Consider the following 18,950-nt stretch of genomic DNA (forward strand, 5'->3'; position numbering starts at 1 on the left):
CTAGAAGGCACTTTGCATCTCAGCTTAAATATGAGTTCCTGAAATTCAGTCATTTGTGGGAAGACCATTCTGACTTTGTGTAGACCATCTGCAAATAAAACCCCTGGCTACACACACGAAATACTTCCATTTTCTATGAATATATTGCACATACAGTATCTTAGCACTAACCACTTCTCCATTCCTTGCCTAAATTTAGGTATTTAGTGTTTAGAAAGCCAGAATGAATATCTGCCTACCTATATTTTCTGTGCCTACTACAGTGCAGGACCATAGCATTGCTCAATAGATATTTATCTGATACATAAATACACAAAGAAATTTTTAAAAATATTCCTTAAATTTTTCAAAAATATTTCTTTGAATTACAGAATATTATTCAACTACACATCAAAAAATGTGAAGATTTCAGAACAATTACAGAAATGGGGAAGAAATACAATCAAAATCTAACGAGTCCTCACTCTGGATATGCTCTGTCCAGTGCAGCTGCCTCCTTGAAGTAGGGACCCATGTAAACAATGATGCAACAGCTTACATTCAAGAAGAGCCTTCACAGTCCACGCTCTGAGACTGTGCTGCTAGGCAGGGATAAGGGAACCACCACCATCAGCCGATGGTTTTGCCAGTGCTGACCATGGACTCACACCAATAGGTCACATTAAATCGAGCAGGGAGCTTCCCTGTCTACTTTGTGGTTGCTGCTGTGCGCCTGTTATATGCATGCACCTATGCATTAGATGTGCTATTGTGGGTGTGTTATGAAGAACATGTGGAAAGCTAAGGCTGACTGCAGAATCTTCTGCTATCATTCTCTACCTTACTTTTTGAAACACAGTTTCTCCCTCAATTTGGAGCTGGCTGTTTTGGTGAGGCTGGCAGGCCAGCAACATGCTCCATCCCCAGAATCTCCTTGTTTCTGCATTTCTTCTTCAGCATTTGAGTGCTGTGGAATAATTCTCTTGTATACTCTAAAGATGTGTTACTTGTACTTGGTTTAATAAAATGCTGATTGGCCAGTAGCCAGGCAGGAAGTATAGGTGGGGCAACCAGACTGGGAGAATTCTTGGAAGAGGTAAGGCAAAGATGCAGTCATCATCCAAAAGCAGGGAAAGCAAGAAGAGAATGCCTTACTGAGAAAAGGTACCAAGTCACATGGCTAAACATAGATAAGAATTATGGATTAATTTAGGTTGGAAAAGCTAGTTAATAATAAGCCTGAGCTAATAGGCCAAGCGGTTTATAATTAATATAAGCTTCTGTGTGGTTCTTTGGGACTGAATGGCTGGGGAACCAGGTGGGCGGGACAGAAACTTTTATCTACAACTGAGGTCACAAGAATATGCTGCCATGCCCAGGTTTTATACAAGTGTTGGGGATCTGAACTCAGGTCTTGATGCTTATACAGCAAGTACTTCCTCACCACCCCGGGGCATTGCCATATACAAACACATTTCTTTTCCTCTGGTTAAACTACATGGAGGGAATGAACCAGACACACGAAACACCCTGCTCTCCAGGAAGCAAATGTTCCTGGGAACAACTGAGGTTTAGATTACGAAGACGTAAGGCCTGCCCAGCGTTTCTGAGGTTTACGTACTCCCTATACATTTTAAGAGGAAAGGCAACTGGAAGCAAATGTAGCTTCTCTTCCTGCTGCAGAGCTGCATCTTCCTCCAGAACTCACTCCTTAAAATCAGCTAAGCCAGTTATAGTATGGTACCCACTTAGCATATAAACAGGAGAATAAATGGGTGAGGTAACTCATGCGTCAGTTAGCTCAGATGCATACCCGTTTCAGAGTACCAAATACATGCTATAGTACTTGTTTGTTAACTTAAATGCAAGCAGGAAGTACTAAGGCAGATTTACAATCAGAAGAACTCTTGTTTAGAACCAAAATAAATGTGGGTAACTCTTGAGGCACTGAAACAGAAAGAAAACAACTTAACTCTAACACTGACAGCAGTGCTTAACTCCTGGTAATCTGTAGGAAAAAACATTTCCCTACAACTTTTAAAGTTAGGAAGCTACCAAAAAACAGTGCCAATAAAAATTTGCATTTATTTTATTATTCTAGGAAGCAAAACCAGTATATATAGCATCTCCAGTCCTCGGATATGGAATGGGTGTTGGGTAACAGTTGATAAGAGGCCCCTGAATAGATCTGGGTCTTAATTTCCTCACATGTAAACAAGGGGGAGCGCTAGGCAATCTTTTAGCACTTAAATAAGACTACCTAATTACTGCTTTTGAAAAAAGCCAGGCTATAATCTTAATTCTATTGTTTCTTCCCTTATAAGGATCTACTCAGAGGATCTGATCAAAGTTAATGAGAAAACTTCAGGCTCCCGTTACTCTGCAGCTCAGCGAGTCAGCAACGAGACTTAAAAACTGCACTGGCTGACAGCAGTGCTTCGGCAGGGGCCACATTCTCTTTACTTTCCCATCCCATTGTCCATCTCTTACTTCCTTTCTTCATCTCCTAAGATCTTTCTCACATACACGACTCTGTGAACTTGGAGGAGAAATGCCCCAAGGGGAGCAAAGGAAATCACCTTTCCAGGTAATCCAAATGCGAAGAGTCCGAGATCTTCATAAGACATCACCGCTGTTGGGAGGAAAGCACATTTGTCACTGTCACACAAAACTCATTATGAAGGTTATTTTGCTCTTGCAAGCTAGGCACAGTGTTGTCCTTAGCTTCAGCCAGGCAGGACTAGCTGTGGCACGGAGCCCCGGCACCCTAGGGTGGAGGGAAAGGTAGGAAAGAAGGCCGCACTCACTTGGTTGGTTCCTAGAAGGCCTTTGAGCTTTTTCTCTCTGAAATCTTAATTTCCACTCCAGATATAACCCACATGCCTAAGATTTAGATGTTTTGTAGAATGTACCTCTCTAATAAGTAATGATGGGTATTTCCTTTCTTAAAAACAAAAATCACCAAGGGGGCTGTGAAGATGGGTCAGTAATTAAAACCACTAGTTTGATTCCCAGCACCCATGGGGCAGCTCACAACTTTCTATAACTCCAGGTTAAGGGGGTCTGATGCCCTCTTCTGGTCTCTGAGGGCACAGGGATGCATACAGGGCACAGACATACAGACAGGCAAGCACTCATGCACATAAAGTTGTTTTATTTTTTTAAGATCAAAAAGATTCGCCAAGAACTCCTTCTATTATCTTCTCTAGAATATCTCATGTTCTGATTTTGCTTCTCAAATGCACATATTAATGGTTAGTCTCCATTTTTACTAGGTTTCTAATTACTGTAAGATAACCAATATCAGCACACTAATATTGGTAACCAGCTAATAGCCGTTTATCTAACTCTCTGACAGTTCTTATCAGTGGAGGCCATTGAGGATAGATGTGTGTTTTTATCTTAAATATTCTGAAATACCAAAAGCAGCCAAAAAAAAAAATTCCACTATTAGTTCTGAGAGCTAGTCACTGAGGTCTACCCACCTCACAGTCGTTGATAGATGACTAAATTTTAAGCAGAGAGTACTGACTTTGGGGGAACCTTTAAAGATATATGCTTTGTAAAATGAGGATCTATCTACAACAGGCAGTTGTTAGCAAAACCAGGCTACTTGGCCTACGTTAATTCAAGGACCTGTTTCTTGGGAACACCCTGCTTCCTTGTACAGGACGTGTGCTCTTGCATACATACTGTCCAAACAGAGATTTTCACTGGCAGTAATGTCTAAACACTGGACACACAGTAAGGTGGGGTATGAGAGCTGTGCCATTTGCCTTCCCAAGTGCTCAGAGTGATGGCAATGTGTTCACAATGGAAACAGTACCCTCAGCCTATAATTAGGGAGGGGCACATACTTTTCCTTTTTCATCATAAAGATGTAAATTACATTCTCATTTCATTATGTTCAGGAAGTATGGCTATTAGGAACATAAGAAAATTACAAGGCTTAATAGTGTGTAAAAGGGCCACAGTATGTTCTCAGCCCAGACAGCTCTGCATTTAACAAGTGATGCTGCCGCTATGAGGCTCCAGTCTGAGGAGCACGCACGCCCACAGCGCTTACACCGTGGAGAGAAGCAGCTTGGGACACACTGAGGTTTGGGACAGCAAGAGTTTCTGCAGGTTACAGAGTTAAAGCCAGCTTTAATGCATCTCTTAGGACATACTTGGGCTCTCTTTCAATTGCCACTTGAGACCAAAAAAATTATTTTTTTGATTTTCATAATGGAGGACATTTAGGTACATAATAATAATCTTTTTAAAAATCATATGTGGTTTTTCATACAGTAATTATGGAACCAGGAAGAAAAGAGTGGGATATTGAATAATAAAAAGATATTAATAATTAACAAAATATTCATTTTAATCTATTATCAAAGTTCATCAAGGGGCTTGGATACTTTTCTGAGTGATATTATTCATTTTTAAAAATGCATTTACATTCTGCTAAACATAGCACACACGTACAATTTAGTACTAGGTTTGGAAGACATTTCTATTATGGGGAGACCATATATGACGGTCACATGGGCTCAAGGCAGCCCACACTCATGCTCAGGTGTGTCTTGTTACATGGCACCTTTTTCTCTCAACCCTTGTGCTTGAACTCTATATTAAAGATGCCATTGAATAAATCCTAACTCTGATTCAGACTGGCTTGTACAGAAACTCTCTTAGGAGGCGAGGTCAAGGATTCAGTTTTACCTGAGGCGTGGTCCCTAACCACTGAGGGTGACAGCCCCTGCTGCTGGCAAGAGTACAGGCAAGCACACACCACCACTCCAGACTGCATCGCTGCTGAAGAGAAACATCTCTACACTGTGAGCTGTGTTTCTGTCACTTTATAAAAATCACCCGACCTAGCCAGGCGGTGATGGTGCACGCCTTTAATCCCAGCACTCAGGAGGCAGAGGCAGGCAGATCTCTGTGAGTTTGATGCCAGCCTGGTCAACAGGAGCTAGTTCCAGGACAAGTAGAACTGTTACACAGAGAAACCCTGCCTCGAAAAACCAAAAAAAAAAAAAAAAAACCAAAAAAAAAAAAAAATCACCTAAGTGCCTCACTGTATGAAAAATAAATTCCTGATCTTCCAATCATAAAAATATGTTCCCCCACCTCTCCGGACTTCCTTCCTTTAATTCCTTCCGACTCAGAGGTAATGGAAACGCGTAAACAATGCCACTCATGTCTACTGTCTTTCTCAGTGATTTCCACAGTCATGTCTATACGACATCTAGCGTAGTATAGCATGAGTTTACACCGACATATTCAATTAATTCATCAACATTCCAGAAATACACACACATTATCATTTATGTAAATTTAAGCTCAATTAATTATAACTCAACAGAATAATCAGTGATGCACACATTGAGATAAATTTATAAAGACAGAGAGTAGAGCAACAGTGGGGACTAGGGTGATGTGGGCAGGATACCCCGCTTTGATGGCTGGGCATGCTTGTGATGGGTAAGCAGGTTTGAAGCGCACTATGTCAAAGTTTCCTCTGCTTCAAGATGATTTCTACTTAAATTCCCTCTCATATTTTCTAGGTTATAATTAATCTTTCCTTTTGGCTAAGTTCTTTTGAAAGCAAAATTCTTCTCTTCTCATAAATAAAATATTTTAGCATCTCATTAATTCCCTTACAATATCATAGATTATGTGTCAAAGACATATACACCTGGTAACTTGAACAGATTTATACAGCAAATGAAAATCATATCAGACCATGCTTTAAAATAAAAATAATTTATAATTGACATGGTGTTAAAAAAAAAAAAGGAAAGAAAAACATTTCTTCCAAGAACTCGAAGCAATGAGGTTTTCCAGTGTTACACATGGGACTACATTAAACATTGCTTTTCAAATTACTATTTTGTATTTGTTTCTCAGTATGTAAGCAAAGATGGCATTCATCAAAGTTAGACTATAACTGTTTAACTTTTGTTTGCTTGCTTCCTTTCTGTGTAGGGTATTGGATCCAAGCCCTTCGCATGCTAGACACATGCTCTACCACTGAGCTACACCCCAGCCTCGTTTTATATTTCAGTAGTGGGAAGTACATATTGACTGCATATCTAGTAAACAGGTAAAGTAAATATCTATTAGTTAAAAAAAAAAACATACTGAAAAGTTCTAAAGGGAACAGATATTTCAATTCTAATTCAAGCACTAAGCACTTACTCTAAATTTTAAAAGTTAAAATTCAACCCTTGCTTGTGCCAGGAAACACAGAAAACCTAGCAGCTTAATAGACAGCTTTGGCTGCAGCTCCTGACAATTGCAATTTCAAACCTGCCTTCTTGTTCTGCTGTTTCTTCAGCCTCGTAAAAATATCTCCACATACCACGACATCCCCAACTAAAGAGGAAAAAACAGCAGGCTTTTAAATGGAGACCGAGTCTAGTGCTCAGGCCCTAATTCCAGCCTTCCCCTCAGCATGTCTGGGTCCTTGCTCAGTTCTGTCCCTGTCATCAAACCTCTTTTATGTTGCAAAAATTAGAAGCACTTTCCCCAGCCTGAGACATCATGAAAATGAATAATGGCTTCTGGCTTTGCTTTGAGGCTTTGCTAAGATGAAATGAGGTCGCAGCCGGCCAAGTCCAAGTGCTTTCTTCCACATCTCAGCCTACGAACCAAGGCAGCTCGTGAAACAGTTCTCAAGTTCTGCTCGGTCGCTTGGGCAGTTTCTTCAAATGCTGGTGAAGTTTATAAACTGATTTGATGGCTGGAATGCAGTTAGAACAATGAGCCTTTAAAATATTTAAAACGTCTGAACCTGTGAGCTTTTATCTTAGGAAATAAGAATAAAACTAGGGAACTCATTCAATATTTAATCATGCCATGATTCACACTGGAAAAACAGGGCCAGCCTCAGCGCTCTAAAAGGTGGCTAAGTAAATCATGGTAGGTATACCTTATGGAATATTACAACCATGAAGGCTCACTTATAATAACAAGAAAATGCCAATATTATTTTAAGTGAAAAAAACCAGGATTCAAATATAATCTATAAAGTAGAACACATAAATGGTGAGTCTTCAATCATATTCCTTTTGCTCTCTGTATTTGAGGAAAGGAGTTCAAATATGTTATAATGACTTGAACAATAAAGATGAAACTTTATTTTTAAGAGCTACAAGGCCAAATGAATTGGCACAGTGCTATAATCCCAGGTACCAGTGACGCTGAGGCAGGAGGATCATTTGAGCCCAAGAATTTGAGAGCAGCTGGGCAACAAAGCAAAACCCCCTAGGTAGCCTCAAAACCAAAAACCAAACAATACTTCAATAGTTCCACTTCTATAAACCTGAGAGCTTGCAGCTAAACTGAAATTTTCCTTTTTTCTAATGCTAAGGAATTTGCAGCTTTATTTACCAGCAAGAGATGTTTTTTCCTTCCTTCCTTCCTTCCTTCCTTCCTTCCTTCCTTCCTTCCTTCCTTCCTTTTCTGTTCTTTCTTTCTTTCTCTTTGCTCCTTCATATATTTTAAAGTCTTACAAACACTTAGAAGATGTTTCAGAGACACAAAAATAAGATGTTGCTAACCAGCTACAGGAGTGGCATATTCCTACTGCATAGGAAAGGTATTAATTGTGTAACTAATGCAGTCTTCTACAAGCAGTGCTTGGAGCAAACCTCTTTAATAGCTGAAGCAATTACTAGCAACGTATTTCAGAAATCATTTTTTTGATATTTAAAGAAATCAATGCTGTGCTTTGAAAGAGTGGAGAGGCTACAGTCTGAATCAGTAAATGGATTGTTTTTCCTTACTGTGCACTGGGCTCAAGACCCCCGTCCTCCATAGGAACCATTGGAAAGCTGCTTCCCATGAAACAGTGGAGTATTTCCAGCTAGTTAGTCCAGTGTTCTGTCTGCTTTGCATTTTTTTCTCAATGAAATAGGACAATTAATAAACCCTGGTTACAGTATGAGCCCAAGTTTCAGCAGAAGCAATATTATCCTTGGATTTGGACTGAGGGACACAAGTTATCCAAACACAGTTCAACGCTCAGAAAGTTGGCCATTTGGAAAGTACTCTTATTATTCTGAAATTCTTCCTTTCTTGTGTTTTCCATCATTTTCTTCTTGCTCTTTTTTTCTAAGAGCACATGGAGGGCATTCTGCTCTTGAATATTCACTAGTTTCAGACTTCTGAACTCTTACACGTTTCAGTGGCACTATGCCAACTGATTACGGCATGATTAACAATCTTTCTGAGCATTGAAAGAAAACAGGATGATAGAATACTAGTGGCATTCTTTCAGCTGGCAGCAGAGTCTATAATACTGCGTATGTAGGAATGTTCTGGATTCCCAATTTACTGGTTAGCTGTGCAGTGAATAATTTACACAGTCATGGTCTATTAATGGACGCACTGGCTTTCAACTATTAAACTCAATCTATAGACAGCATGAACAGCTTAAAAGTCATTATAAAGCACAAAATAAATGATATTTACTTTGACAACATGAGGCAGTGGTTATCAACCTGTAGGTCATGACCCCTTTAACCTCTATCTTCAAAAATGTTTACATTACAATTCCTAACAGTAGCAAAATGGCCAATATGAAGTAGTAACCAAAACAACTTTACGGTTGGGGGTCAGCACAACCGTATGAAAGGGTCGGTGCATTAGGAAGGTTGAGAACCACTGACTTAAGGAAAGAACATGCTCTATGGACAGGAGAGAAACAGCTGAAAAGAACTTTCCAAAGTCAATGCAAACAAAAGCAAGGATCTGTGTGTTTTGTGGTTACAGATAAAATGAGGAGTGAGGAGCTACTCAGTAGATATGGAGCTCAGTGGTGGGGAGGGGAGTGTTTGAGATGACTGAGCTAAGTTTTCACCATTTGCAATGAAGAACTGACAAAAAAAAACCTTAAAAAACATAAGATTATAATTTAAACAAGGAAAAGCAACTGCCAAAAGAAGTCAGGAAAGAGTGAAGCAGGAAACGCTCCACCTCACGATTGCGTGCCCCCACACTCCTAAGCACATATTATTGGGTCAACAAAAAAATTTATTTTAGCTGGGTGTGGTGGTACACATCTTTAATCCTTGCACCTGGAAGGCAAAGACAGGTGGATCTCTGTGAGTTAGAGGCTAGGCTGGTCTACAGAGTGAGTTCCATGACAGCCAGGGCTACGTAGAGAGACCCTGTCTCAAAACAACAAAATTGTATGTGTATGAGAGTTTTTCTTGCATGTCTACCAGTGTACTGTGATTGTGCCTGGTGAACGCAGAGACCAGAATAGGGCATCAGGTCCCCTGGGACTGAAGTTACAGGCTGTTGTGAGCCACCCTGTGAGTGCTGGGAACTGAACTCAGGTCCTTTAGAAGAGCAGCCAGTGTTTTTAACCCCTGAGTTCTCTCTGCAGTTCCAGGCATGCAGTTTTTAATAAAGACAATAATAAGAACCAGTATGGCTCAGTGAGCATTCCATCCCCAGGACCCACAGAAAGACGGGAGCAGAAAACCATCTCCATGAAGTTGTTCTCTGACCTCTACACATGTACACACATTCACATCCAACACACACATATGCAAACACTCTAACAATACAAATGAATGTTGCAGGAACTCACACCCATTCTTCTCTAGCCAATGGCAAAAAGCAGAGGTTCTGGCAAGAAAATTCTTACCCTAACATCGGGTAACATGGTGAGCAGAGGATCTACAACACACACAAGCTAGCCCACTGTCACACGGCCTGACCGCTACATTTGGCCCACGCAGTTCTGTCAAATAGAGCTGCCTGTGTACTGTGGGCTGTTCAACTGGTCTTACCACACTTGGATGCCAATAGCCTGCTCCCACCCACCCCACCCCTGGGCATGATAACCAGAAATGTCTGTAACCTTTGCTAGATGCCCTGAGGGAGAGGTCATGACCAGTCGAGAATCAGTAATAAAAATCAGGACACAGGATACTAATTCACTGAAGCTGACTCAATTAACTGATCCACTCAAGTAGCTCTGAGGGCATTACACTATGCTCACTAATCCAAAAGAGAAACAGAGGAAAATGTAGTTTGGATACCTGACTACCTTTCCTAACAAACAACCATTGGCAGAGAGATGACCTAAGAAACACGCCTTGTCATCCTTATCTCCAGAGGTTTTGGTCAAGTCTTTCATGGTCTCAAATGGAATTTGTTATGACCTGAAAGGGACTCAAAATCTTCCCATGATACCCAGACTAATGCTGGGCAGAATGAGACCAAACAAGCTAAAGTGTCAGTTTTCCTGGAAAAGGCTATGTGGATGGTTAACACATACATTCTGTTATAAACTACATAAGGTAAGTTCAAAGGTCCTTTTGACTACTTGTCATTTAGCTGTTGCCATTCAGCATCTCCATCTGTAGGTCAGGCTGACTTTGAACTCTGGATCCAATTCTCTTTGGACAGAACAAGCAATAGATTTTGGTACCTACCTTTTCTTTTTTAACCATCCCAATGGGCCTCTCATTCCTTGGCCAAAATCCTCATGTTCTTCGGGCTGAGACTTGTCTACCATCTACTTTTCTCCTTTGTACATTATTCACTAATAGTAATAAGCTATTTGGGGCACACTGTGTACAATGTACAGGATATGCTAGTTAAAGTCCTTTTTAGTTCAGTCTTGTAGAATATTCCCTGACTCTCCGCCCAGCAGACAGTACACACTCTTCCCTCCTTACCTGCCCCCCAGACTTCACACCTGGTCCCCCTACTTAGCACACTACAGCATATATCATTAGCTCCTACTTAGCACACCACAGCATATATCATTAGCTCCTGCACTTGTTTCTCCTGCTAGGGCGGTGGTTCTCACCCTTGCCAACACTGTGATCCTTAGTACAATTCCTCATACTGATAAAATTACTTTCTGGCTACTTCATAACTGGAATGTTGCTACTGTTATAAATCATAACGTAAATATCTGATATGCAGGATATCTGATAGGCAATCCCCAAAAGGTAGCGACCCCCCAGGCTGAGAACCATGGTGCTAACTGAGTTTTTCAGCAAGGAACTGATTATCTCTGTATTCCTAACAGATGAAAGAACATTGAAGGAATGAACACTTAGATCTTGTTTCAGGTCCAAGATCAGTCTACCCACATATACTTCAACGCCCACATAGTCAAAAATAAACTTATTTTAAAATTTGAACCACCTCTGCCTTCTGTGTTCCCACCCCCATTAGTGACCTTGACTCCTCCCCTTCTCCTTACTGTCACTCAGAACCCACAGTTTCCTTCTAGAAGAAGAGATCTTTACTCACCGATCCTTTTAAAGCTCTTTTCCGTCACTTCCCCTCCCTGTCCTCCCTCTAAAGTCTCCTATGTACCTCCCTTCCTCTCGTCCACATTCACGGCCTCTGTTTTCACTAACTGCTAATACAGACACGTACGCAAATACACCCACATTCTTAAACACTAATACAGCCTGCTCAGTCTCTAGAACGTTACCTGTACGCATGTTTTCAGGGCTGACCATTTGGTATTGGATAACCAATTGGTTAGTTCTTCCCCGGGGAAGATTCCTTCTCCCTCTCTCGGCATCCCTTAGTTACCTGTTGCTTTTTAAATAGGGTGAGGCCTGGTGGGCTTTTTATGAATGTATTATTATCAATTTTTTACTTTTTATCTTGTTTCTGTATTATGTCTCTTGCCCTTTGCCTTTCTTCAACAGATTATATTTTTAGGACCTCAGCAAAATTAAGAAAATATAAGGCTGTGATATATTCCTGCCCCACACATGCTACCTTCCTACGATAGAGCAGTATTCCTGTTACTATCAAGGAATTCTGCCCTGTCAATATCACCCAAATCCACAGCTGACATGAAGGTTCCCTTTTTGGCACTAGACAGTCTGTGGATCTTGATAACTGTATACTCACACTTATGCTATCCCACGGCCCCTTTCCTTGTCTTTAAGATTTTCCGTGTCCTTCCTATGCATGCATCCTTCCCTCCCAAGCCCTGGTGACCACTGATTTCTTTTCTCTTCGTAGTTTTGCCCTTCCCAGTGTCATACATCTGCAACCAAGTCATACACAATCTTTTCGGGTTCATTTCTTCTTTCTCTTAATTATGAACACTTAAGGTGTTCAATATGATGTTTTGATATACATACTGAAATTATGATACTCAAGGAAACAATCATAGGCCTTCAACCTTCCCTTCCTTCCTTCCCTTTCTCTTTCAGTTAAGAGGAACTGAAATCTATTCTCTTGGCAAATTTCCAATAAACTTGCTATTAATTACAACCAACACTGTACATCAGGTCTCTAGACTCCCTTAACTTGCTCAACTCTGTGTCCCTCATACAAGAACTCACCTTCTTCTCCTCCCTCCCCCAGTAACCCTGGCAAACAGCTTTGCTATGTTATTTTTTTTCACTAAACCTTTCTGGTATCCACACGAACTGGGAACATGCAGTTTTTCTTTCTGCCTGGCTTATTTCACTTATCATTATCAAAATATCTTCCAGGCTCCCCCATGCTCCCAGCGCTGGCAAGACTTCCCCTTTGAGTCTGCTTTCAAAGGTAAGATAATATTCCAATACACATAGAGATTACTGCTTATCCATCTACCTAAAGACACACAGGGTGTTGCTCTTTCAGCACTGTGAATAACACTGCAATGAACAAGTAGCATAGGTTATCCCCACAGGGCACTGGTTTCATTTTCTGTGTATACACTTCATGCAGAACTCTGGAGTATATGGTTTCTTCACCAGACTGATAACATGCTTTTCTGACTTCTCCATGCTACTTTGGGGCCTGTGTGGTTCATTTCTTATTAGTACAAAATAATTTTCTGTTGTTTTAATGTCACTGTTTGCTTAGTCAGTCATCAACTGAAGAGCATTTTAGTCACTCCCTGGCAATGATAAATAAAATTGCTATAAACATCTACATGCAAATTTTGTGTAGACATAAAGTCTTTGGGTAAACGTGAAGAGGGTAATCCTGGCAGACACTGTGGTACAAGTACGGTTTGGTATGAATAACTAACAGCAAAGATGAAGGCCTGTCAGTTGCATCCCAGGGTGGCTACAAACAAGGTGGCATGTCCCCTGGCTCCCACCCTTCTAGCATCAGCTGTGACACCGCTCTGATCTGTCGCCTAGGCATATTTATGAAGGCATCTCACTGTTGTTTCCATAACCTTTTAGTGGTTGTTTTAGCATGAATCTTTCTCTGGATTGTGAAGCGTTAATCTAATTAAACTTTATCAATACAAAATCGGGAGTCAACTATTTTGGTAAGAACCTGAAAGACCAGAGAACATGGAGCAGCCACCAGTTGCTTCCTACCTCTCCGGTTCTTCGGCTACCCCCTGACAACTGTAAGGTACTGAGAGAATAAACGGATGCTCTGCTTAATTAGTGACAGGCTTAATCACACAACAGTCACACAGGAAGCAACCATGTCTTTCCTGAAAGATACCCCTGTTATTTGTAGCTGGAGGTATTTCATTTTGGGCAGAAGAAATTCTATACGAAGCACTCCTCTGATCCCCGATGAGAGGAGAAGCCCGTGCCAGCTCCAGAATGTGAGCGGGACTCATCCTCAGCTTCGCCTTCCACTCACATTCTGCCTTCAGAAAGATGACTCAGCATCAAAGCAGAATTCTCTTTAACTTCTTCCAGAAAATAAGCTTCCCGGTTTGCATGGTGGGAAACGGTAGCAGACAGTATGTGACTCGGGGCTGTGAAGAGCAAGATGAGGTCTTCTAACCAACCAATTGGCTGTAGAGCCCTGGGTAAACCATGTCTCATCCTGCCAATCTCTAACACATATGACAAACTCCACCTCCTGCAGTCGTTAGGAGGTTACACGTGTAGCTCTCTTATGACACTGTTGAGCACACACTAATAGAACAAGTGCTCTTTTTAAAGAGTCTTGAGTTTTCGCTGCTGGTAAGAAAGTGAAGGGAGCTGGGCATGGTGGTGCATGCCTTTACTGCCAACACTTGGGTGACAGAGGCCAGCCAGGGCTACATAGGAAGTTATAGGACTGTCTGGAGATGACCCAGCAGTTACACCGGCTGCTCTTCCAGAGGTCCTGAGTTCAATTCCCAGCAATTACATGGCAACTCACAATCTACTGCCCTCTTCTTGGGTGCAGACAGACATAACAAAGCACCAATATACATAAAACAAACAAACAAATAAATCTTAAAAGGAAAGTTACAGGCCAGCCAGGGCTATGTGGTTGTTTGAATGGGAATAGCGCCTCCATAAGCTCATATATTTGAAGGTTTGGTCTCCAGGTGGTGAAACTATTTGAAAAAGATGAGGAGGTGAGGTCTTGTTGGAGATGTGTCACTGGGGGTGACAAAAGTCCACACTAGGTCCATTCTAGCTTTCTTTCTGCCTGCTGTCCACAGATCAGGATGTAAGCTCTCAGTTACTCCAGCACCCCACCTGCCCGCCTGCCCACCGCCATGCCCTGCCCTGCCCTGCCTGCCTGCCGCCCTGCCCCCTACCATAGGGAGCTGGGTTTGGGGAGCTGGGAAACAGTAAAGACAAGATCAGAGAATGAACACGTGGAATGGAGTCTGGGGAACGAAAGATAAGAGAGACTCGTGAAGTAACTGACATAATTGAGATAAATATTACAATATCATTGAACCAAAGGCTTTGGAGCCAGAAGCAGTGCAGTGCTCCAGAGCCCTCCTCCCCTCCTGAGAGTGATGTGGAGGTCAGGGCAGGGAGGCAACTGTTCAAATCCCAGAGCGTAAGCCATGTTTTCACAAAATGACCAGCGGCCATTGTGATCCTCTGAGACAGTCCCAGTGAGAACTCAGTTTTCGCCACGGATCTGACATCTTGCATTCACGATTCTGTTTTATTCTAGGAAGAAAGTGTCGGCGAAAGTGTTTTATAGTCAACACACAAGGCTTATGACACCTTGACATGCCTCCTTCCTCTGGTCCCAAGAGAAGTCCTGGTGGACCGCAACCTACCCCAGTAAGAGAGTTTCGCATGAACAGAGCCTTTCCTCTTAGAAACATGACATTTTCTCTTCTCCTTTTAACTCTAGACAAAAAAGGGGAAGACATTATCCTTCATAAAGACTTATAGCTCTTCTGTCTGACCACTGACTCCAGTTTGAACACAGAACCCCTTGATGACCAAGGTGCTCCTCTCCAGTCTCACACGCATGCGCTGAGAAGAAGCCTACCTGTACTGAGAGCTTTACAGGGACTGAGGAATCGGTCAGCGGAGACAAGGGCAGCACAAGTGGAGAACCATGAGAGGTTAGTTCACGGGCCCAAGCAAGCTACAGGAAAAGAAAAGGAAAGGGAAAGAGAAAAAGAGAAACAGATGTTTTCACTTTATGTGCCCCAGAGTTAAAGAACAACAGTGTCAGAAATTTCAGGTTTAATGGTCCGAAGGATAAAATGAATATTATTTTTAAAATTCCATAAATTTAAACACAACTCCCAAATAACTGAAATAAAACTGACTGCCACACACAGTTGACTAAAGCCTAAATCTTTAAATAGCATCTATCAAAAGAATATATTACAATGTCAGAAGAACTATCCTAATTTAAAAACCTGTTTTCAAACACAGAAGTGAGATTCTACAGTTGATATTCCTGGCAGGATTTACACATGCTATCTAAAAGCTTTACTCCTGAATTCAGGATGCTGTTACAGCATCATGCTATCTACATAGCTGGTAGAGCAAGCTGCCTTACACTGTCTTCTGGTATTTTTACCTGCCTGAGGGTAGAGTCATGCATCCGGACGCCCTATGATCAAAGCCATCCAACTACTGGTAAGTTGCACCTCTGAGATGTGAATCCTAAGGTGGTTTTGCGTAAGAATCATCTCATTGGGCTGGAGAGATGGCTCAGAAAGTAAGAGCACTGGCTACTCCTCCAAACGTCCTGAGTTCAATTCCCAGCGCCCACATGGTGGCTCACAACCACCTGTAATGAGATCTGACAACCTCTTTTGGCCTGCAGTCAGAACACTGTATACATAATAAGTAAGTCTTTTTAAAAAATTTATCTAGCTGATTTGTTACAAAATCTGTTCATTAAAAAACCCCAAGAAGATAGGAATTTCTGATATGTAAACAAAGGAAATAAAATAGAATGGCAGGTTTAGAACTCTGTTCCCAAGAGTCTTAAAATTCTCAAAAATCACGTTTAGGGTTCTTAGTTGTCTGAGCCTAGAATAATACCACTTCTGAAAGTCTGGAGCCACAAGACCAGTGAGAGCAAATCAAGCTTGACCAGGCAGAGATAAAGCTTGTGTTGGACTGCAACACCAATCTAATCCAAAGACCAGTGAGAGCAAATCAAGCTTGACCAGGCAGAGATAAAGCTTGTGTTGGACTGCAACACCAATCTAATCCAAAGATAAGAGAGAGAGGTGCCCAACACACCCGTTTCCATCCTGAACTCAAGGAAAGAAGACTGCTTACCACAGCACTAATGATACGTGCTCATTGGAAATTAGCTCTTAGAGGTGTGTGTGATGCTGGAGTTCCAGGGTCCTGTTGGTGCTTGCTAAATATAGACGCTACCACTGCGCTACACCATCACCCTCGCACTTTAGATCCGAGACATTCACTTCTTATGCAAAAACAAACTCAAGGGACTGATCGGGCGTAGTGAGAGCATGGCATGGTACTCACCTGTCTGAATGCACATACTGAGCAGGAGATGGACTGAGTACGAGGCCAGGAAAGCAACTAGCAGCAGCAAGAAACTAAAATATAAAAGAACACAGAATTACGTTTTCCCCGAACATGTTCTTTTTCATGACATCTCATTACAGATTTCTTCAGTCAGATGGTCATAAGGAGTATCTCTGAGTAGTACAACTACAGATATTAAGGAAATGACTGCTCTGTATTTACCAAGATGTACTTAAATGAAAATACAGTGCTTCGAAAATTAAAAGAGAAATCAAAAGAAATAAACCTTACTTAAAACACAAACCAGTTCCTCATTTTGCACTGTCTGATGACTGCCAGCTAAGCATTCAGTGAGCTGCACATTCCTTTTAGTCATTTTTCCTTTAAGTCTCACTGTCTTATTTTTGCTCTATCTCCCCAAATCCCAACCCCCTCCGGTGAGATGGGCCCATTAACCAGAGCTTTACTGTAATGACAAGACGCCGATTCCTAGGCTCTGTGGAACATGTGCCTCTTTCCAGATCACACCCAGACAATTAACACATTTCTAATGACATAATTTAAAAACTCATTGAAACAAACAGCATAAATAATTCCTATTCTCAGGAAAAGCCTGGCAGGGCAGGCTTCTAGCTATACTGCTGTCCCCAGTGCCTACACGAGACTTCCAGAAATGCTTTGTGACTCATGTAACACTTATTGGCAGCAAGCAGTCATCAAACTGACATCGTAGACTTCACAAAATAATGGTCTGACAACAGCAAAAGGACATTTGATTTGATGCAGTGAGCCCCTATCAGTGCTATACACCTGCATCTAAGATTCATTATAAAAAAATGAATTTTTCAAAGAGCCATAAAAAAAAAGAGGCTCTCTGATTATGAGTTGCTAATATGTCCCGTGTAGTTTTTAAAACTGTCAAAGCTTGTGAAAACATCCCACAACAAAAGCGAAGTGGGCTACTTAAAAGCTGATCTGCTTATCGAGAAACCTGGAAAAAGGGGAGGAAATGAATCAAGACCTTGCATTTTAACTCGGCTTCCACTGACAAAACAGGCAAAAGGAACCTGGTGCTAGATGCTCAGTCTGAGATTGGGTTCCAAAAGATTTCAGAGTTTAGAGCAGAGATGAACTCGCAGAACCCAAACCAGCAAGTGACCGTAAAACAACAAATATACAAAGCACTATATGAACACCAGACAGAAAACTATGGGGCTGGCTGGTCATGGTGGTTTGTAAGAGAATGGCCCCTTAGGTTCATGGCAGTTGGCGATCAAATTAGGAAGAATTGGGAGGTGTGTTTGTCCAGTGCCTCTGTGGATAAGACGTAAGCTCTCAGTTACCGCTCCAGCGCCATGCCTGCCTGTGCCGCCAGCCACACTCCCCATCATGATGGTAATGGACTAACCCTTTGACTCTGTAAGCCAAGACCCCAATTAAATGCTTTCTTTTATAAGCTGCCTTGGTCACGGTGTCTGCTCACAGCAATAGAAAAGGCAAATGACACGGACCATAACCAACTCTTGAAGGTAGGCACAGAATATATGCCAGGCTCCAGAACATTAAAGAAGCGGTGGGAGAGAAGAAAAGGAATAGTTTATTTGCACTTAAAAAAATTGCTATTAATTTGCATGATTGACAAGTTTTGCTTCACACTGGACAACCTGACATAAATTAACTTGGCTATGAGGTTTTATAAAATTAAAAAGAATATAAATCAAGTGTTTTTTTTTTTTTTTTTAAATCTCAGCCACATTTTTAGATTAGTGAAAGTCAGCATGAGCCCTGGCTGCACAATGATGGCTGGGTTAACAATGAGGTCTCAGTGACACCATGGCTGTCCTTAGGTCATAGTGCAACATATCACTCACGCTCACAGTGAAGCTGGGAAAACACCACTACACTGCCAGTGGCAAAAGTACAGTACATGCTTTTACAAATAGTACAGAGTATTCACCGAGTAAATAATCAAATGATATAGTAAATACCCATGCATTTATTATACTACTATATGTACTGTTTAAAATCATGATTTTAGAGTACACTTTTATTGTCATTGCTGTCAGTTTGCTTGTCTGTTTTTTGAAGCCTGGTCTCCTGTAGCTTAGGCTGGCCTTGAACTTACGTGGCTGAGGAAGGACCCTGAATTCCTGATCTTGTCTCTACCTCCCAACTATCGGGATCATAGGTGTGTCGCACGTTCCTTCTTGTTACGGGGCGCTGTAAAACAGTCTCGGACCCGTCCTTCAGGTCCTTCAGAAAAGGCCTGTTGGGCACCGGAGAGCTTCAGGTGTGCACTGCCCTGAAGACCTC

At 41.6% G+C, this 18,950-nt stretch overlaps 1 protein-coding gene across 1 annotated transcript in view; it reads right to left on the reverse strand.

Annotated features, from left to right (window-relative positions):
- Slc38a6 (solute carrier family 38 member 6) overlaps positions 1-18,950 on the reverse strand; it is a 61,537-nt gene that overhangs the window by 39,713 nt on the left and 2,874 nt on the right. Inside the window, exons 3-4 of the mRNA XM_057782852.1 lie at positions 16,635-16,708; positions 2,559-2,611 (exon numbers count right to left, since the gene is read on the reverse strand). Of these exons, the coding sequence (XP_057638835.1) occupies positions 2,559-2,611; positions 16,635-16,708 (127 nt within the window). The remainder of the gene's footprint in view (positions 1-2,558; positions 2,612-16,634; positions 16,709-18,950) is intronic.

Source organism: Chionomys nivalis, chromosome 10 (assembly GCF_950005125.1).
Source record: "Chionomys nivalis chromosome 10, mChiNiv1.1, whole genome shotgun sequence".
In the NCBI taxonomy this organism is placed as follows: Eukaryota; Metazoa; Chordata; class Mammalia; order Rodentia; family Cricetidae; genus Chionomys; species Chionomys nivalis.